At 43.1% G+C, this 21965-nt stretch overlaps 1 protein-coding gene across 3 annotated transcripts; it reads right to left on the minus strand.

Moving 5' to 3' along the window:
* Positions 1-11832: 11832 nt before the first annotated feature.
* Positions 11833-20314, minus strand: LOC115204322 (zinc finger protein 397). Of its 3 annotated transcripts, none has more exons than XM_029769794.1 (3): positions 20173-20314; positions 17850-17939; positions 11833-14284 (listed from the first exon to the last, which is right to left on the minus strand). In XM_029769794.1, the coding sequence occupies exon 3, from the start codon at positions 14264-14266 to the stop codon at positions 12008-12010; it is 2259 nt and encodes a 752-aa protein (XP_029625654.1). In that variant the 5' UTR covers positions 14267-14284; positions 17850-17939; positions 20173-20314; the 3' UTR covers positions 11833-12007. The 3 variants fall into 3 exon arrangements, with proteins under 3 accessions (XP_029625654.1, XP_029625655.1, XP_029625656.1); XM_029769795.1 differs by lacking the exon at positions 20173-20314 and adding an exon at positions 19292-20047; XM_029769796.1 differs by lacking the exon at positions 17850-17939 and having other exon boundaries at positions 20173-20313.
* Between the last annotated feature and the right edge of the window lie 1651 nt (positions 20315-21965).

A 21965-nucleotide genomic window follows, 5' to 3' on the forward strand; every position in this document is an offset into this window, starting at 1 on the left:
CGCAGTTTGGTGCGAGACGACTGTTAGATTGAGCCTAGCTAGGCAACTCGCCATCGTCTAGAAGTGTGATCGGGATTTCGATTGGCTAAAGTTGCTTCTCCAATCTTCAGAGTTCACGGTTGAATACTGTATGCTGGAAACACTCAGTTTGTTATTTTTGACTAAAACATAAGGAATATTCAATAAATATGTATACCGAACTTGTTTTTGCGTGGATTCCGCGACGCGGTTAGGTTATCAGCCAACCTACCAGGTAGTTACAAACAGCACATGAATAAAATCAAAAACATGTATTGATCACATCTTTACTAATGCTGCAGAAATTAGCTTAAAAGCAGTATCCAGATCCATCGGATGTAGTGATCACAATATAGTAGCCATATCTAGGAAAACCAAAGTTCCAAAGGCTGGGCCTAATATAGTGTATAAGAGGTCATACAATAAGTTTTGTAGTGATTTCTATGTTGTTGATGTAAAGAATATTTGTTGGTTCGTGATGTGTAATGAGGAGCAAACAGAGGCTGCACTTGACACATTTATGAAATTGCTTATTCCAGTTAAGAATAAGCATGCACCCATTAAGAAAATGACTGTAAAAACGGTTAAATCCCCATGGATTGATGAGGAATTGAACAACTGTATGATTGAGAGGGATGAGGCAAAAGGAATGGCAAATAAGTCTTGCTGCACAACCAATTGCAAAACGTATTGCAAATTGACAAATAATGTGACTAAACTGAATAAAAAGAAGAAGAAACTACACTATGAAACAAAGATAAAGAATAATAGTAAAAAGCTTTGGAGCACCATAAATTAAATGTTGGGAATAAAGGAAAACTCAGCTCCATCAATCATTGAATCAGATGGCTCATTCATCACAAAACCAACTGATATTGTCAACTACTTTAAGGATTTTTTTATTGGCAAGATTAGCAAATTTAGGCATTAGCAAACGCTGACAATACACATCCAAGTATAGCTGACCAAAGTATGAAAGACAAGCATTGTAATTTTGAATTCCGTAAAGTGAGTGTGGAAGGGGTGAAACAATTATTGTTGTCTATCAAAAATGACAAGCCACCAGGGTTAGACAACTTGGATGGAGAATTACTGAGGATAATAGTGGACGATATTGCCGGTCCTATTTGCCATATTTTCAATTTAAGCCTACTAGAAAGTGTGTGCCCCCAGGCTCGGAGGGAAGCAAAAGTCATTCCGCTACCTAAGAATAGTAAAGCCCACTTTACTGGCTCAAATAGCTGACCAATCAGCCTGTTACAAACCCATAGTAAACTTTTGGAAAAAATTGTATTTGACCAGATACAAATGCTATTTTACAGTAAACAAAATGACAACAGACTTTCAGCACGCTTATAGAGAAGGACATTCAACAAGCACAGCACTGATGAATGGCTGAGAGAAATTGATGAAAAAAGATTGTGGGGGTTGTTTTGTTAGACTTCAGTGCGGCTTTTGACGTTATCGATCATAGTCTGTTGCTGGAAAAACTTATGTGTTATGGCTTTACACCCCCCTGCTATATTGTGGATAAAGAGTTACCTGTCTAACAGAACAGTGTTCTTTAATGGATGCCTCTCCAACGTAATCCAGGTAGAATCAGGAATTCCCCAGGGCAGCTGTCTAGGCCCCTTACTATTTTCAATCTTTACTAACAACTTGCCACTGGCTTTGAGTAAAGCCAATGTGTCTATGTATGCGGATGATTCAACACTATACATGTCAGCTACTATGGCGACTGCAATGACTGCAACACTTAACAAAGAGCTGCAATTAGTTTCAGAGTGGGTGGCAAGGAGTAAGTTACTCCTAAATATTTCAAAAACTAAAAGCATTGTATTTGGGACAAATCATTCACTAAACCCTAAACCTCAACTAAATTGAGCAAGTTGGAAATTGAGCAAGTTGAGGTGACTAAACTGCTTGGAGTAACCCTGTAAACTGTCATGGTCAAAACATATTGATACAACAGTAGATAAAATGGGAAGAAATCTGTCCATAATAAAGCGCTGCTCTACCTTCTTAACAGCACTATCAACAAGGCAGGTCCTACAGGCCCTAGTTTTGTCGCACCTGGACTACTGTTCAATCATGTGGTCAGGTACCACAAAAAGGAACTTAGGAAAATTGCAATTGGCTCAGAACAGGGCAGCACAGCTGGCCCTTGGATGTACACAGAGAGCTAATATTGATGATATGCATGTCAATCTCTCCAAGCTGTCTGTTTGAACTACTGGCGCACAGCTCGGACACCCATGCATACCCCACAAGACATGCCACAAGAGGTCTCTTCACAGTCCCCATGTCCAGAACATACTATGGGAGGCGCACAGTACTACATAGAGCCATGACTACATGGAACTATTCCACATGAAGCAACTAATGCAAGCAGTAAATTTTGATTTAAAAAACAGTTAAAAATACACCTTATGGAACAGCGGGGACTGTGAAGCAACACAACCACAGACACATGCATACACACACACGATAACATACCCACTATACAAACACGTACACATGGATTTTGTGTAGTAGATATGTGGTACTGGTGGAGTAGGGGCTTGAGGGCACACAGTGTGATGTGAAATCTGTGAATGTAGTGTAATGTTTTTAAAATTGGAAAACTGCCTTAATTTTGCTGGACCCCAGGAAGAGTAGCTGCTGCCTTGGGATCCGTAATAAATACAAATACTGTCTTTATTATGTAGCATTATATTGGATCGCTCCAATATGGTATTATTCCCCTCGGCAGGATGCATTCTGAGTAAGAATTTTAGATTAATCCTGTGTACTGGGTAGTGCAGCGGCTGACCCCCTAAAATAGCCCCCGCCTTACTACTCCCACCTCTCCCTTCACTCGGCTCATTCCAGAGAGGATTCACTTGGTAAGCACTCTATGTTTGGGTGTATAAGCTCAGAAGTATACCCGCAGCTATTCAATAGCTTGGAGCAGCTAGCCTCTTCATCAGGGTGCTCTGCTGTCCCCTCACTCAGTTTGGCTTGTGCCACCTCGTTTGAATTACTACTATTACGGCGCTGAGGGTTTGTCCTAGTTGTCTGTGTCTTGTCTGTCCACCGGAACCCTCCCGGTTAGCCTAACCCCGCAAGATCGGGAGTCTGTGTATGTTTCGTTCCGGCAGTCTTGCAGTTCTCCATGGAGAGTCAGTCACATGTCGCTAGTCGTGTCACGCTGGTATTTCACAGGGCAGTTTACATCTTGTCAAAACTCTTGTTTGTTCCATGGTGAACGAGCTATGCAGGAGCTAGCTTAACGAGAGCAGACCACTGCAGAACAAAGCACACATCTTACAACCTGCCAACACCCCCATGTATGGTAGAATAAACTATAACGTGGCGTGAGTTACAGCTGACCCACACGCTAGGATCGAGCTAACGTGTGAGTTCGTGTGCTCTTCCCCTCCCCCCTGGATCAGGCAGTTCACACCCCGTTCACATCTCCTCTCCTTCAGATAGTGTATGGCTCCAGGTCATCTATAAGTCTTTGCTAGGTAAAGCCCCGCCTTATCTCAGGTTACTGGTCACCATAGCAACACCCACCCGTAGCATGCGCTCCAGCAGGTATATTTCACTGGTCATTCCCAAAGCCAACACTTCCTTTGGCCACCTTTCCTTCCAGTTCTCTGCTGCCAATGACTGGAACGAATTGCAAAAATCCCTGAAGCTGGATCCCTATATCTCCCTCTCTAACTTTAAGCATCAGCTCTTAGAGCAACATTCCGATCACTGTACCTGTACACAGCCAATCTGTAAATAGCACACCCAACTACCTCATCCCCATATTGTTATTTATCCTCTTGCTCTTTTGCACCCCAGTATCTCTACTTACACATCATCATCTGCACATCTATCACTCCAGTGTTAATGCTAAATTTGTAATTATTTCACCTCTATGGCCTATTTATTGTATAACCTCCTTATTCTTCTACATTTGCACACTGTGCATTGATTTTTCTATTGTGTTATTGACTGTACGTTTGTTTATGTATAACTCTGTTGTTGTTTTTGGCGCACTGCTTTGCTTTATCTTGGCCAGGTCGCAGTTGTAAATGAGAACTTGTTCTCAACTGGCCTACCTGGTTAAATAAAGGTGAAATAAATAAATAAATAAGTAGAAGACTAAGGCTGGTACTGTAGGTCTGTAGTATTTTCCCTATTCCAGTATTGCACACTGTATACTATAGACACATAGTAATATCACACTGTTGTCTTTACTTTCACAGAGGAATTACATAGCTATTATGGTGTTTCATTGTGAGAAATTCAGGGTACCCCTGCCCACGGGGGATGCAATTGGAAACCCAAATTGGTCTACACGGACAAGTTCTGGCCTGGTTTAGATCTTATCTGTCGGAAAGATATCAGTTTGTCTCTGTGAATGGTTTGTCCTCTGACAAATCAACTGTAAATTTCGGTGTTCCTCAAGGTTCCGTTTTAGGACCACTATTGTTTTCACTATATATTTTACGTCTTGGGGATGTCATTCAAAAACATAATTTTAAATTTCACTGCTATGCGGATGACACACAGCTGTACATTTCAATGAAACATGGTGAAGCCCCAAAATTGGCCTCGCTAGAAGCCTGTGTTTCAGACATAAGGAAGTGGATGGCTGCAAACTTTCTACTTTTAAACTCGGACAAACCAGAGATGCTTGTTCTAGGTCCCAAGAAACAAAGAGATCTTTTGTTGAATCTGACAGTTAATCTTGATGGTTGTACAGTCGTCTCAAATAAAACTGTGAAGGACCTCGGCGTTACTCTGGGCCCTGATCTCTCTTTTGAAGAACATATCAAGACTGTTTCAAGGACAGCTTTTTTCCATCTACGTAACATTGCAAAAATTAGAAACTTTCTGCCCAAAAATGATTCTGAAAAATGTATCCATGCTTTTTTGCTTCTAGGTTGGACTACTGCAATGCTCTACTTTCCGGCTACCCGGATAAAGCACTAAATAAACTTCAGTTAGTGCTAAATACGGCTGCTAGAATACTGACTAGAACCAAAAAATGTGATCATATTACTCCAGTGCTAGCACTAACTGGCTTCCTGTTAAGGAAAGGGCTGATTTCAAGGTTTTACTGCTAACCTACAAAGCATGTAGGCTTGCTCCTACCTATCTTTCCGATTTGGTCCTGCCATACATACCTACATGTACGCTACGGTCACAAGACGCAGGCCTCCTAATTGTCCCTAGAATTTCTAAGCAAACAGCTGGAGGCAGGGCTTTCTCCTATAGAGCTCCATTTTTATGGAATGGTCTGCCTACCCATGTGAGAGACGCAGACTCGGTCTCAACCTTTAAGTCTTTACTGAAGACTCATCTCTTCAGTAGGTCTTATGATTGAGTGTAGTCTGGCCCAGGAGTGTGAAGGTGAATGGAAAGGCTATGGAGCAACGAACCGCCCTTGCAGTCTCTGCCTGGCCGGTTCCCCTCTATCCCCTGGGATTCTCTGCCTCTAACCCTATTACAGGGGCTGAGTCACTGGCTTACTGGTGCTCTTCCATGCCGTCCCTAGGAGGGGTGCGTCACTTGAGTGGGTTGAGTCACTGATGTGGTCTTCCTATCTAGGTTGCCCCCCCCCCCTTGGGTTGTGCCGTGGCGGATATCTTTGTGGGCTATACTCGGCCTTGTCTCAGGATGGTAAGTTGGTGGTTGAAGATATCCCTCTAGTGGTGTGGGGGCACTTTGAGATATCAGCTGATGTAAGAAGGGCTATATAAATACATTTGATTTGATTTTGATTTGCCTGCCTGCATGACCTGTCCTGTCCTAGAGGGCACTTCTGTTGCGACAACCATACTAGGCTGTGGACTCTCCTAAGGAATGCAGAGTCCTTGGGGCTAGACCACTATCCGGTGATTGATGACATGGTGGCTGCCATGATCCTCCTTGACAAGGAGATCATTGGCAAGGTGCCTCGATTCAAACCAGGACCTGAAAGAGTAAGCGACGAATGGATGCAAAGCACTTTCGGGACCCTTACCATCATGGCACACCTCGTAAATGCAGCTACAATACTGCAATACTACCATGCCTTGCTGATCCCTCGCCTCCCAGGGGGTGGTGTCGAGCTTCTTAAGGAGGCCACAGAGGTGTCAAGGCTGCTCAATATGCTCCAGATGGACATTACACATGTCAAAGGCAAGGCCATCTTTGGCTGGCAGTCTAAACGTCCATCGCCAGTTCAGAAAATTTTCTTGGAGCTCGCCTTCATGCTAGGTTCCACCTTTGGGCCAGGGTTCGACAACGTCATACAGCAGACTACAAAACTGAGCAAAGATAGAGACACTGCAGGAGTTTTTGGCAACTGCGCACCCTACCACAAGCTCCAGTTCCAATTCAGGCTGCTGCCCTACAGGGGCATCTGAGTCACCTCGGTGGCAGATGGGGTGAGGAAGGAGGCGCTCCGGCTGGAGATCCTGAGCAAGGATGCAATCAGAAATTTAGAGCCGCTAGAATGGCTAAGTGGGTTCTACTCCACGTATTTCATAGTTTTGGTCGATCCTGGACCTGTGCGGCCTCAAGAAATGTTTAAAGGAGCTCAAGTTCAAGATGCTCTTGCCAGCGCGAGTGTTGCGGGCAATCTCGAGTGGCCAATGGTTCACCACGCTCGACCTGAAGGATGCGCATATTCTTGTTCCAGTTCATCGAGATCACTGGAAGTACCTCCGGTTCGCCTTCGAAGGAGTGGCTTATGAATTCAAAGTCCTCTCGTTCGGCCTCTCACTGGCGCCGCGTACATTCACAAAGTGCATGGACACAGTCCTAGCGCCTATCATGTCCCAGGGCATTCTTGTGCTGAACTACCTGGACGACTGTCTGGATAATCTTGAAGCACATTCAAGATCTGGGCCTCACCCTAAACAGGGAGAAGAGCAACCTGACTCCCTCACAGACGGTGGTCCTGGGAATGTTGATTGACTCAACTCTTATGAGAGCACGTCTCCCTTAGGTAAGGTTGGGGAAGATACAGGCCTACGTAGACCGTTTTCGGCTTGGACGAGCCGTGTCCGTGTTACAGTGTCAGAAGTTACTCAGCCTACTCACGTTGGCTTCTCTGTTGATTTGCTGGGCCTTCTTCACCTCAGGCCACTCCAGCGATGGTTCATCTCTCACCATGTGGCACCATAGATGACACAGACATCGTCAGCTATTGGTGACAAATACATGTGTGAGGACTCTGACAAAATGGTGCTCTCACTCCTTCCTGTTGGTGGGAGTGACACTGAACAGAGTCCACCGCAGGGAGCTAGTGTGCAACGATGCCTCGCTAGCGGGTTAGGGGACATTGTTCAGAGGAATGGCAGAGAGCGGACGCTGGAGCCCCGCATGGAGTGGCGAGCACATCAATGTGCTGGAGCTCAGGGCGGTTCACCTGGCACTCCAACAGTTCCTGCCCTACTTGGAGGGGAAGCATGTCCTGGTCAGATCAGACAACCAATCACCAGGGGGGACTGAGCTCACGGCACCTCCACGAACTGTCTCGGGAGCTCTTGCTGTGGGCACAGACCCGCTTAGCTCCACTGCGGGCAGCACACATCCCCGGGGTCCTGAACTGGGCAGCAGACATGCTTTAGAGAAATGGCCCGCCGGAAGTGGACTGGAGTCTACACCCCCAGGTGGTGCTACAGCTGTGGGAAAGGTTTTGGAGAGTGCAGGTGGATCTGTTTGCATCTCAGGCTCAGCAAAAGATTTTGAAAATGGAAAAGCTTAATGGGAAGAAGATTAAAAGCCATGTCCGTGCTGCTTATGAGAGGTTGAGGGGAGTCATCACTGGGGTCCCGATATCTATGTCCACAGATAATATTAAAGAAAATGTGAAGGGAGGCAGAGCGATTGAGGCCAAAAGGTTGATCAGTAGGAAAGAGTGTCAAAGAAGTGAAAGTTTATTAGTGATGCTGAGAAAAGTACAGATAGGATTCCTTAGTTTTAATGTTAGAGAATGTGTCCCATATGCACTGCAGGGTTTTAAATGCCAAAGAATGAGACATGTAGCTGCTCAGTGTAAAGGAAAGAAAAGATGTGCCAAGTGTGGAGGGGCACATGATTATGGTGAATGTGGAAACAATGTCAAGGTTAACGGCCGTAATTGTGGGGAGAACATAGTGTAGCATTTGGTGGATGCCAGGTACAGAGAGGCTCAGAGATATAGGATCAGTCATGATGTATCATATGCAGAGGCTGTAAAACAGATTGGTAGAAATACATTGTGGACTGATGGAGCTGACATGGATGTACCTGTAGTAAGGACCTACTGTCAGGGTTGGTGCTTCTGGTGGTCCTGGCATGGTTTCAAGGCCTTTTCAGAAATGTTGTGCTCATGAATGTGCAGTGTCAAATGCCACTTTGATAATGAATAAAGTTGACTTCATAGCTTTTATTGATAAGGTTATCAATATGACTCGGGTTGTGGAAAGCAGAAATGCCAGGTTGAAGGTTATTGTGGAGATGGCAAAAGAGATATTAGGGGTAACAGATGTTACTCTTGAAATGGTTGTTGACATGCTGAACAATCCTAAGGGTGGAGTATTTCAGCATGATATAGATAAAGTTGAATGGGGTTGGGGAGGAGTTTTGGGGGAGGATGTAGTAGAAGTTTTGAAATGGTTTGGTTTTGAATTGAATTTTTATGGTAGTACAGAATTGGGCAGATCATGATTGATCATACATTCCAGCTCAGTAGGTGGCAGCATGCACTTAAACGATTGTTTGCGGACCGCCATGAAATCATAGAAGAAGAAGCGGCAACAGCCTGAGAGCAGGGTCCCGGTGTTGCCAACTTAGCGACTTCGTCGCTATATTTAGCAAGTATTCAGGCCCCTCTAGCGACACATTTTTAAAAAACCGACTAGCAACAAATCTAGCGACTTTTTCTGGTGTTATTGGAGACTGACGTGAAAGCACGTATTGTTCTTAATCTTCTCAACGAGCAGCGGGTGCTGCCGTGGGCCCCACCCCCGTCCCAAAGCACTCACAGGCGGCCCAGTCCTCGCACTGCAGTCAGAGGAGATGTTCACCCCTCCGCGTCAAGACTGCAAATGAATCGCGCATGCGGGAAGCCGCCGCTGGCCGATCCCTGTAAATGTAAAATGTTCTTTGTCTACAATATATCACTGCATTTGCCTCACACAGCCTCAGTCACTTACTCACCTTGTCCACTGTGTGTGTGTGCCTCTGTGACATAAGCTAAACAGCTAGCTCATCATGTCTCAGTCTAAACTGTACACTCAAAAATACAGAAAGGAGTGGGAATCAAACCCTGATTTCAAAGGCTGGTTGAAGATGTTTATTGGCGATGATACACGGGCATACTGCCTGTATTGTAAGTCTGATTTCTACACCAAACGTAGTGATGTAAAAAAAAAAAAACATGACAACTCAAAAACATACTCCAAAGGCAAAGCCTTATAACAGTTGGTGTGACATCATTGATGGCTTTGTCCATTCATATACAGTCAATCCTGTAGCCCATGGCTTCCAATGAATGGAGTGAGTGACTTGACAAATCGAGGGCCACTCAGAGGTCAAGCGAAGGGATCAATTCCACTTGGGTAAGATAAAGTACCTCTAAATAACAATGAGTCATTATGACCAAACCAACACAAAAAGTATAAAATTGCAATTTATTTCTATTAATGTAATTTTGTCTGTTCAGCGCTAACTGTTTATAGGTTATACATTTAATAGAGCCAATTTCTGTAAACAATTTCCCGATGTGGCTTTGTACAAATATTTGACATTCAGCAGGGATGGACAACTGGTGGCATGCGGACCAATTTATACTTAACAAAAATATAAAAGCAACAATTTCAAATATTTTACAGAGTTACAATTAATATAAGGAAATCAGTCAATTGTAAAAAATTAATTAGGCCCTAATCTATAGTTTTCAAATGCCTGGGAATACAGATGTACCTGTGACCAGCAGAAGCACCTTTAAAAAAGGAGAGTTGATCAGAAAACCAGTCAGTATCTGGTGTGACCACCATTTGCCTCAGGAAGTCCTTCGCATAGAGTTGATCAGGTTGTTGATTGTGGCCTGTGGAATGTTGTGCCATTCCTTTTCAATGGCTGAACACGCTGTCGTACACGCCAATCCAGAGCATCCCAAACATGTTCAACGGGTGACATGTCTGGTGAGTATGCAGACCATGGAAGAACTGGGACATTTTCAGCTTCCAGGAATTGTATACAGATCCTTGCGACATGGGGCATTGCATTATCATGCTGAAACATGAAGTGATGGTGGAGGATGAATGGCACAACCATCGGCCTCAGGGTCTCGTCACGGTATCTGTGCATTCAAATTGCCATTGATAAAATGTAATTGTGTTCGTTGTCCGTAGCTTATGCCCATACCATAACCCCACCATGGGGCACTCCATTCACAACGTTGACATCAGAAAACCGGTCGCCTGCACCACACCATAAACACTGTCTGCCATCTGTCCGGTAGTTGAAACTGGGATTAATTCGTGAAGAGCACACTTCTCCAGTGTGCCAGTGGTCATCGAAGGTGAGCATTTGCCCACTGAAGTCGGTAGCACGCAGATAAGCTTCCCTGAGACGGTTTCTGACAGTTCGTGCAGAAATTCTTGACTTGTGCAAACCCAGTTTTATCAGCTGTCCGGGTGGCTGGTCTCAGACGATCCCGTAGGTGAAGAAGCCGGGATATGGAGGTCCTGGGCTGGCGTGGTAACACGTGGTCTGTGGTTGCGAGACCAGTTGGACATAATGCCAAATTCTCTAAAACTATGTTGGAGGCGGCTTATGGTAGAAAAATGAACATTACATTCTCTGGAAAAAAACTCTGGTGTCAACATGTCAACATGACAATTGTAAGCTCCCTTAAAACATCTTGTGGCATTGTGTTGTGACAATACTGCACATTTAGTGGCCTTTTATTGTCCCCAGCACAAGGGGCACCTGTGTAATGACCATGCTGTTTAATCAGCTTCTTGATATGCCACACCTGTCAGGTGGATGGATTATCTTGACAAGCGGCCAGCTATCAAAACTTGGGGGGGGGGGGGGGTACATAGACCCACTGCGGCCCCCACCCCCATCAAAGTTGCCCATACCTGACATACAGTATCAGAACTCAGGATCTATGGAGTCTGCTGCCCCTTAGTGGTACATCTGGTGTACCTTCTTCATGGGCATGTGACCTGACCATTCGTCTTTTACTGACAATGGACCTGAAACTTCATTGGGCCCTAGGTATAGCCTATATGGCCCTATACATTATAGTCCTAGATACCAAAGGTTTTTCTGTCACTATCACCAAATCAAAACATATATTACCTACACAATTGTAATTTATCCATGAATGAAATACATTGTGTAATCAGCATCTAATTCATATACTTGATACATGTCTTCAGTGTTTTTGTAAAAACAAATACTGATATATCCAAATCTATGGGGTCTACTGCTCTTCAGTTGTGGATCTGATGTGTTGCATTGTGCTAGTCCGCAGCAGTTTGGGCTGCTCAATGATGCAATATATCACACTTACATCCTGTGCCACACAGCCCATTCTGTTAACATCCAGCACACAATCAAGTGCTTCAGCAAAAGGATTCGCAGGGAAATATTACCCTTACAATACTATGCTTGTTCTGACCGGTTTCCTTTAAAATTGCAAAATAACAGTCAAATATTAACACAAATGTCCACTGCTGTGAGAGGTAACATATCCTGCTCTCCAGTTCACTGATTTGATCAATGTTGAGGACCCCAGTGTGCTATGACAACAGCTAATAGAAACAAATGAACAAAGACATTGTAAAGTTAGTTTCATTTGAACAAAACATTTTATTGTGAAGCAGCAATCAACAAAACACTAACTAGGTTGAACCTAAAACTAGGTTTTACTAAGCACAAAGATAGTAAAATATACAGATTAAAATAAAATATGCTTCATCCTTGGAGCATCTAAAGAGGAGCGATAGTGTTCCATTCACCTTCAGTTTTCCACCTGCTTCGATTTCCTCTGACTCCTGGTCTCTCTAGAGGTGGGGGTTTGAGGGGTTGAGTCAGAGAGGGTGTCAGAGGTCTCTTCAGAGTCTGACTGCTCCCTCTTAGATTGGCTTTTCCCTGACTTATTGTGCAGTTTTCCTTTGGTGGTAGAGTGTGTGTTCAGGTGGACAGTGAGGAAGGCATTGAGGCGGAAACGCATGCCACACAGAGGGCAGACAAAGGGCTTCTCACCTGTGTGAATAGTCTTGTGCGTAAACAGTGCTGAGGGTGACTTGAAGGCAGCCTCGCAGTCTGCACACTGATAGGGTCTATTTCCTGTATGTATGTTCATGTGAATGTATAGGTGGGCTCTTTGCCTAAAACTCTTGCCACACTCCTGACAGGCATGGTTGGGGGTTTTGTGACAACTGTAAATGTGTGCGTTACGAAGGCTGAGAGTGCGATAGGTCTTGCCGCACTCCTCACAAGAGAAAGGCCTTTCCTTAGAATGTGTCTTCTTATGAACATCCAAGCTATGTTGTGTTTTAAAACACTTTCCACACTCAGGGCATTTTAAGCCACTAATGTGTATTTGTCTGTGAAACACCCACGTTCCTTGGCCTTTATATGTTGCTTTACATACACAACATGTCCAGGGTCTAGTTGTGTCTGTCTTTCCCAGTCCTTTTACAGCCTCTGCTGACAGTTTATGTGAAGCAATGGATTTACCACATAGTTGGCAGGTATTTATCATTTCTTTTTCAGTAGTAGATGGTTTATGCTTGTTGTAGATGTTTGATGTTTGAGGCAGATGTTTTATACCTGTACCTGGCATTGGAAATGAGCAGTCTGTCGTATTTGACTGAGAACCCAGGTCTGACTGGGAAATGTCTGTATGATGAGACTGAGTAGATGTATAAAAGCCTGATGTTACATCTTGCTGCTGTGGCTTATTATGTGATCTCTGGTTTGTATTTGCCTGTGTTGAGTTAAAGGCCAGTGATTTGTCACCAGGCTCACACTCCAACCTTTGCTTTTTGCTGGGCTGGTGTGAAATAGGCTGAGAACAGCCTTTTGGGTCAGAGGTCATAGTGCATTCCTGCCCTCCTGTGATTGCAGGCAATGATATGTTGACCATATGGATGGGTTGCCTACTCTCAGTCCTCAATGATAGCGATTCCTTGAAGATTGGTGGCTGATGGTTGTTTTCTATCATTGACGGAAGTAGAGATGCTAAATCATCATATTTTGGCTTCAAATCCTTTCTTACTTCATTCAGGTGAAAATTAGCCCATATGGGATCTTCATTTTTCATGTCCACCATTTCCCGTTTCACATAGTAAGTTTCTGTAGAGTTTTTCACACTTTGTTCTTCGGCAGGTTTCACTGCATATAGACCTCTATTTCCATCTTGATCACATCTGTCAGTCAAAGTCAGCTGAACACCGTTTTCCGGTGAAGATGAACCAAGAGCAAAGCTAAATGGAATCTCAATATCTACAGGTTCTTCTTTCACATGTGCAGAATATGTTTTCCTTTCAACATTAGGCACCTCCTTTTCCTGTTCTGCAAAATAACATGCCCAAATAGGATCCTCAACTTTCATTTCAGAATCAACTTCATTTTTGGTTTTGACAGCCACAGTAGCATTTTCTAAGGACTCTTTTTTAACTGGGATGGCTTTTGTTTTAACTGGAGTCATGCCGGATTCACTCTGATAATAATATGACCAAATAGGATCCTCAACTTTCATCTCAGGACATTCAGACATAATCTCACATTTACACAGAGATAAATCCAATTCACTCTTTTTACTAGACTCTGACTGCTGCTTCTCTTTGGATCTAATGTGAAGGGAGGTCAATGCACTGCATTTGGTCTCTGTAGGTACTTTCTTAACATCACATGGCTCACGTGTTACTCCTCCATTGGACAGATCCATTTGTGAGGCTAGAGTAAACACAGGAACATCCCCCATCATAGCTGTTGGTGTCTTGTTACCGACTGGTAATGTCTCTGGATCTCCAGCTCCCGTCTTTGAACCTCCAGGGCTACAAACAGGGTCCAGTCTCCAATAGTCCAGGATCTCCTCAACATTCCGAGACACACCCAGATGCTCGTCGAGTCTGAAACCGTCTGAATGGCCCAGCGTCTGTGGCACAGGCTCAGCTCTCACTGACGGGCTTGGAAGAAAAAGAGGATGTCCAAAGTGGTCCATCTGTAGTTCCTGATGGGAATCACCTCCTCCAGAGATGGTCCTCAACATTTACAGCTGTGTCCTCACCTGCAAAATGAGATGCAGGGGGTTATTGAGTTAAAATATACACTAGGAACATTCATTATATTAGCCCTATATTTTACTGACTAAGGTTATGGTGGGCATTTTATAATAATGCTGCATATTCAATTGTATGCAAATCTATGAGAACATAGCCTACATTTCATGTTAACATGAAAAGAAAAAGAAACAGCTTTTCATTCTGAGCAAGAGTGCTGCCTCTTTTTTAATGAAACGCATAATAAAAAATAAAACCAACAGTAGGCTTCCAGGATCCTTGCTCCTTTAGAATCTGAGTGTGGAATTTCCTTCCTCACACATCGCTACCAAACAGTCCGTATTAAAGTATTAATAACCTGATTTAGACTTGGCTCTGTGTATAGCTATGCCGATTTGAATGCTCACCACCTAAGACACGAGCACAAGACAAGGAAGTACACTGAACAAAAATATAAAAACGCAACATGCAAAGTGTTGGTTCCATGATCTGAAATTAAAGATCCCAGAAATATGGCATATGCACAAAAAGATTCTCTAAAATGTTGGTTTTTGTGCACAAATGTGTTTACATCCCTGTTAGTGAGCATTTCTCTTTTGCCAAGATAATCCATCCACCTGATAGGTGTGGTATATCAAGAAGCCGATTAAACAGCATGATCATTACACAGGTGCACCTTGTGCTGAGGACAATAGAAGGCCTCTAATGTTCACCAGAGCGGTTTCCAGATAATTGAATGTTCATTTCTCTACCATAAGCCACCGCCATTTCAGATAATTTGGCAGTACGGCCTCACAACCGCAGACCATGTGTAACCACGCTAGCCCAGGACCTCCACATCTGGCTTTTTCACCTGCGGGATTGTCTGAGACCAGTCACCTGCACAGCTGATGAAACTGTGGGTTTGCGCAACCGGAGAATTTCTGCACACTGTCAGAAACCGTCTCAGGGAAGCTCATCTGCGTGCTTGTCGTCCTCACCAGGGTCTTGACCTGACTGCAGTTTGGCGTTGCAACCGACGTCAGTGGGCAAATGCTCACCTTTGATGGCCGCTGGAGAAGTGTGCTCTTCAAGGATGAATCCCGGTTTAAACTGTACCGGGAAGATGGCATATAGCGTGTATGGCAGCGTGTGGGCAATTGGTTTGCTGATGTCAATGTTGTGAACAAAGTGGCGGTGGAGTTATGGTATGGGGCAGGCATAAGCTACGGACATCGAACACAATTTCATTTTATCGATGGCAATTTGCATGCAGAGATGCCGTGACGAAATCCTGAGGCCCATTGTCGTGCCATTCATCCTCCGCCATCACCTCGTGTTTCAGCATGAAAATTCACTGTCCCATGTGGAAAGGATCTGTACACAATTCTTGGAAGCTGAAAATGTCCCAGTTCCTCCATACTCACCAGACATGTCATCCATTGAGCATGTTTGGGATGCTCTTGATTGACGTGTATGACAGCGTGTTCCAGTTCTTGCCAATATCCAGCAACTTCGCACAGCCATTGAAGAGGAGTGGGACAACATTCCACAGGCCACAATCAACAGCCTGATCAACTCTATCCCAAGATGTTTCGCGCTGCATGACGCAAATGGTGGTCACACCAGATACTGACTGGTTTTCTGATCCACACCCCAATTTTATGTATTCAGACCTTTTACCCAGAAAGTTGGTATCACAGTGGTACCACCCAAAGAACCCAATTCAGATTTTTTTCTTCTTTTTCAAATCATTCTTACATGTGACCATATCAGATTTGCCCATTAAAACTGATGTATGAATGGGGCGGCAGGTAGTCTAGTGGTTAGAGTGTTGGACTTGTAACCAAAAGGTTGCAAGATCGAATCCCCGAGCTGACAAGGTAAAAATCTGTCATTATGCCCCTGAACAAGGCAGTTAACCCACTGTTCCTAGGCAGTCATTGAAAATAAGAATTTGTTCTTAACTGACTTGCCTAGTTAATCTGATTATTACTCCTGCCCAGAAACTAGAATATGCATATAATTATTAGCTTTGGATAGAAAACACTCCAAAGTTTCTAAAACTGTTTGAATGGTGTCTGTGAATATAACAGATCTCATTTGGCAGGCCAAAACCTTAGAAGATTCCAAACAGGAAGCGCCCTCTCTGACCATTTCTTGGCCTTCTTGATCATCTCTAACCAAAACAGGGGATCTCTGCTGTAACGTGACTCTTCCTACGGCTCCCATGGGCTCTCAGAAACCGGGAAAAAGCTGAATGGTGGCTTTGCAGGCCCTGGCTGAAAAACATTAGCGCATTTTGATAGTGGTCGATGAGAGTACAATGAGACTGAGGCGCGTGCACGAGTCGACCCCATGTTTTTATTCTTTCGTCTTTGAACGTAAACAACGACTCCCGGTCGGAATATTATCGCTTTTTTACGAGAAAAATAGCATAAAAATGAATTTTAAACAGCGGTTGACATGCTTCGAAGTACGGTAATGGAATATTTAGAATTTTTTTGTCAAGAAACGCGTCGGGGGCGTAACCCTTCGTCACCCTTGGATAGTGTCTTGAACGCACTAACAAAACGCCGCTATTTGGATATACCTCTAGATTATTTTGAACCAAACCAACATTTGTTATTGAAGTAGCAGTCCCGGGAGTGCATTCTGACGAAGAACAGCAAAGGTAATCAAACTTTTCTATTAGTAAATCGGAGTTTGGTGAGGGTCAAACTTGGTGGGTGTCAAAATAGCTAGCCGTGAAGGCTGGGCAATCTACTCAGAATATTGCAAAATGTGCTGTCACCGAAAAGCTATTTTAAAAATCGGACATAGCGAGTGCATAAAGGAGTTCTGTATCTATAATTCTTAAAATAATTGTTATGTTTTTTGTGAACGTTTATCGTGAGTAATTGAGTAAATTCACCGGGAGTGTTCGGTGGGAATGCTAGTTCTGAACGTCACATGCTAATGTAAAAAGCTGTTTTTTGATATAAATATGAACTTGATTGAACAAAACATGCATGTATGTATTGTATAACATAATGTCCTAGGTGTGTCATCTGATGAAGATCATCAAAAGGTTAGTGCTGCATTTAGCTGTGGTTTTGTTTTTTGTGACATATGCTAGCTTGAAAAATGGGTGTCTGATTATTTCTGGCTGGGTACTCTGCTGACATAATCTAATGTTTTGCTTTCGCTGTAAAGCCTTTTTGAAATTGGACAGTGTGGTTAGATAAAGGAGAGTTGTCTTTAAAATGGTGTAAAATAGTCATATGTTTGAAAAATGGACGTTTTTGGATTTTTGAGGAATTTGTAATTCGCGCCACGCCTATCATTGGATATTGGAGCAGGTGTTCAGCTAGCGGAACGTCTAGATGTAAGAGGTTAAGGTTGGTCAAATTCTCTGTGCTATCAAACAGTGGCCCATTCATAGATGCAAACTTCCTTTAGAGCCTATTGACATAGTATCTTCTGACAGGGGGAGTTTTTTTAAGAGCCACCAACGCGTGCTCTATACGTTAACACACATCGCTTTTTGTATGGTTTTGTAAACATACATCAGCGAGAAATAATTTTCTAAAACAAAAGGTTAAATTACTACACCTTTTATAGGGTTAGGCTTCCCACACGGCCATCCTTCCATGTTACAGCGTTGCCCATCTGTGCTAATGAGCTATCTGCGTCTCCAAACACCTGTGGGTAAACGGAAGATGAACGCCACAAACGCGTTGTTACTGAAAAATACTCTAGGCTGCAAGTGTTAACCAGTTAAAACAGTGTCAGTGTACAGAGTAGGAGGTTGGTGGCAACTTAATTGGGGAGGACCTGCTTGCGGTAATGGCTGGAGCAGAATGCTATAAAACACAGGGTTTCTGTGTGTTTGCCATTCTAGACATTATTATGAGCTGTCCTCAAATGTATATTTTGCATTTATGAATTATTTTAATGTGATATGAAAGAAGAGGGCTTTATGTTTCTAGAGCCAATTCCCCTCTAAACAGAACATTTAAGGTCCTTGGACTATAAGGAGTAAGGTTAGGCTCCTTTAGCCCATTATTGGTCTGGAGCATAACATTAGATTAGCCCGTTACAATCTCTTAGCTGGCAAAATATTTGAATTGGGCTGCTTGTGAAAACAACCCAGTTCCCCAAAAGCATCTTAAATGGAAAAATCAACCCAAAACCACTTATTCCTTTCATTTACAGTTGAAGTCAGAAGTTTACATACACTTTAGCCAAATACATTTAAGCTCAGGTTTCACAATTCCTGACATTTAATCCTAGTAACAATTCCCTGTCTTAGGTCAATTAGGATCACCACTTTATTAAGAATGTGAAATATCAAAATAGAGAGAATGATTTATTTCAGCTTTCATTTCTTTCATCACATTCCCAGTTGGTCAGAAGCTTACATACACTCAATTAGTATTCGGTAGCATTGCCTTTAAATTGCTGAACTTGGGTCAAACGTTTCAGGTAGCCTTCCACAAGCTTCCCACAATAAGTTGGGTGAATTTTGGCCCATTCCTCCTGACGGAGCTGGTGTAACTGAGTCAGGTTTGTAGGCCTCCTTGCTCGCACACACTTTTTACAGTTCTGCCCACAAATGTTCTACGGGATTGTGGTCAGGGATTTGTGATGGCCACTCCAATACCTTGACTTTGTTGTCCTTAAGCCATTTTGCCACAACTTTGGATGTATGCTTGGGGTCATTGTCCATTTGGAAGACACATTTGCGACCAAGCTTTAACAAGAAATGTGTGGAGTGGTTGAAAAACAAGTTTTAATGACTCCAATCTAAGTGTATGTAAACTTCCGACTTCCAACTGTACAGTGCTAAATAACTGTCATTTTGGCGTTACTATGGTGGTAAAATGGGAAATCGTTGTAACTCTGCATCTCAAGTCGACTACAAAATCCACAATGCAATGCTCTTTATGAGCTGGCTAGCTAGCGTAGCTACACGAAATTATTCCCAAGACAATATAAGCATGTAACGTAGCTAGTTAGTGCAGTTTGTACAGGCGATTTTACAGCTCTCTCACCATGTTCAACCAGCCGTACAGAGTGGAGTCATTTGCAACGGCAGATATTCTTTTGTTAGACATGGGAAACGTCGCTGTGTCTATGGGCCGCATGCTGTGGAGTTCTGGGACATGGCGCGCTCTCCTTCAAGGACCGAATGGGAGTTTATTGGACGCTAGCTAAAAAAAACAACACTAGCATGGATTTCGTCAACATTACAAATCTTTTCCGAGAGAATTAACTTTCTCTTTTGTAGTATCTATAGCTTTTTTCCGGGCCATTGCGTACTTTCGAGGAAAATAAGCACGTTTCTCGACATATACTGATTTTGAGATTTGATTATTTTAGCAGTTGCTTGACGAAGCATGACAACGTGGACGCGATTGGTTTCTGTGCTTTCTAGAATATCTCTGGCAACGGCACCATGCAATGCATCCTGGACTAGAGGCAGACAAATAGGAACACATCTGCTAGACACATTTCTCGAGGTAGGAATATCGCAAAAATATGATCAATGGCTCCTTCGAGGGAAGACATCACCCCGAGTTATGACACAGGCCAGTATTGAAGTCGTATTCCTATTAACTTCCACTGTAGTGAGAGCGACTTTATCCCAGTGCTACGTAATATCGGCCGGATGTTTGCTTGTTTGCGCGCAAATAACTCAGATAAACGTGAAATGACACAGGGAATGGATGCACAAAAACATTAAACCTTTCCGTTAAGGCTAATTCCAGTGGTGCTGAAATAAATCTAGCCTTAAACCGGCCCCTGATTTTAGGCAACCAGGAGCCATGGGCACGCGCCACATGGAATTACATGCATGCATCCATACAGGTAATTTGCTCAGAATGCGCACAACAACAAAAATATAGCGACACGTATGACAAATTCTACTTACGGATCAATTGTTGGCACGCGATTTACCACTTCTCTTCGATAAAACAGCACCTAAGCTAAAATTCAACATATTGTCTTAAAAGTTTCGATGGAACTGCGCTCCCAATATCCTAGACCAACAGCAGCCCCTCTAGACACTCCCATCCCATTATTCTTCTTCTTCTATGAGGTTTAACGGCGGTTGGCAGCCAATTTCTTGCATTACCGCCACCTACCAGACTGGAGTACAACTCCCTTATACTTTGCTTGAAAACAATAATATATATAAAACAATTAAATAAACATGTACTAAATAAATACCCTACCATCTAACACTACACTCACTAATTTAAAAATTATTTAAAATAAAATCAACACCACCCTACTTCCCTAATTACATGTATTTATTCCTACCTCATGCCATCATCCTGAAAGGATAAGATGGGACAACACCACTTAACACACCCTGTAACTCTTCTGCTGTCAAGTCTTGCACACCCAAATACCTCTCTGCAGCTGCCACAACAACCTCCATTTTCTGAGACTTCCGATCCATCCCTGCAGTACAATAAATAACCATTGCTATAAATGCTACAAATCCCATTTTACTGAAACTTATATCACTTTTTGGCCCATCCCTCTGTACTGGTATATCTCTACTACTCTCACCACTCCTCTCCCTTAACCCTCCTTCCTCTACTTTCTTCACTGCCTCAGCATATGACAACTTCTGCACTACTCTAACCCTGGAAACCTCAACTTGCCTCTCGCATTTCTGATCCCCAGCTCCATGGGAACCCCTACAATTAACACACCACTATTTTCTCCAATAGTACACATTCCTTTGTCTCATGCCCTTCTGCACACTTCTCACACCTTGGACCCTCCCTCCTACACACTGCTGCCACATGCTCATAAGCTTGACACCTGTAACATCGTAATGTATTCAGCACATACGCTCGTACAGGATAACTTATATATCCTAACTTCACTTTGTCGGGCAAAGACTCAACTTCAAAACTCAAAAGAACAGACAATGACTCTTCTGTTTCCCCACTCACCACCCTGTCTGCATCGCATCAAACGACGAGCATCACATACAACGGGAAGCTTTGCCCTCAGCTGGTCAACATTTATATCTACTGCTATCCCAGTTATAGAAACTCCCATGTTCTGAGAATCACTTTTCGAAGCGGATAGTTTGACCCCTCCCTCTTCCTCCATTATTTTTCTTCTTTAAAGCTTTATGTCAGACTACACATATTGGTGTATTGCTGCCACCTACTGTATGGGGTATTGAAACAAAACAAAAATACATTCCATTATGGGAAGAGGGGGCTGAGTAAATACACAAATAAATCAAACAACCATCCCACTCCTTCAGTCACATTCAAATCACATCTCTCAGGAGCCTGTGAGGACGGGGCAGTCATCGACATGATTACTTGTAATGCCTCCGCAGAAAAAGAAAAATGAATCCCCAAAAATGCTCAGCCGCACTCACAATGATGCCTATTGTCTCAGATTTCCTCTCTGTTTGCGCTGTGCAGTTAATAAACACTACAAAGTAGTACACGCTACAAAGTAATAAACACTACAAAGTAATAAACACTACAAAGTAATAAACGCCACAAAGTAATACACGCTACAAAGTAATAAACACTACAAAGTAATACACGCTACAAAGTAATACACGCTACAAAGTAATAAACACTATAAAGTAATAAACACTACAAAGTAATAAACGCTATAAAGTAATAAACACTACAAAGTAATAAACACTACAAAGTAATACACGCTACAAAGTAATACACG

The sequence above is a fragment of the Salmo trutta genome, chromosome 12, assembly GCF_901001165.1.
Source record: "Salmo trutta chromosome 12, fSalTru1.1, whole genome shotgun sequence".
NCBI classification, from domain to species: Eukaryota; Metazoa; Chordata; class Actinopteri; order Salmoniformes; family Salmonidae; genus Salmo; species Salmo trutta.

Bases quoted from the DNA above. Each gene is read 5' to 3' on its own strand.
- LOC115204322 (XM_029769794.1), bottom strand. From the start codon at position 14,266: ATGTTGAGGACCATCTCTGGAGGAGGTGATTCCCATCAGGAACTACAG.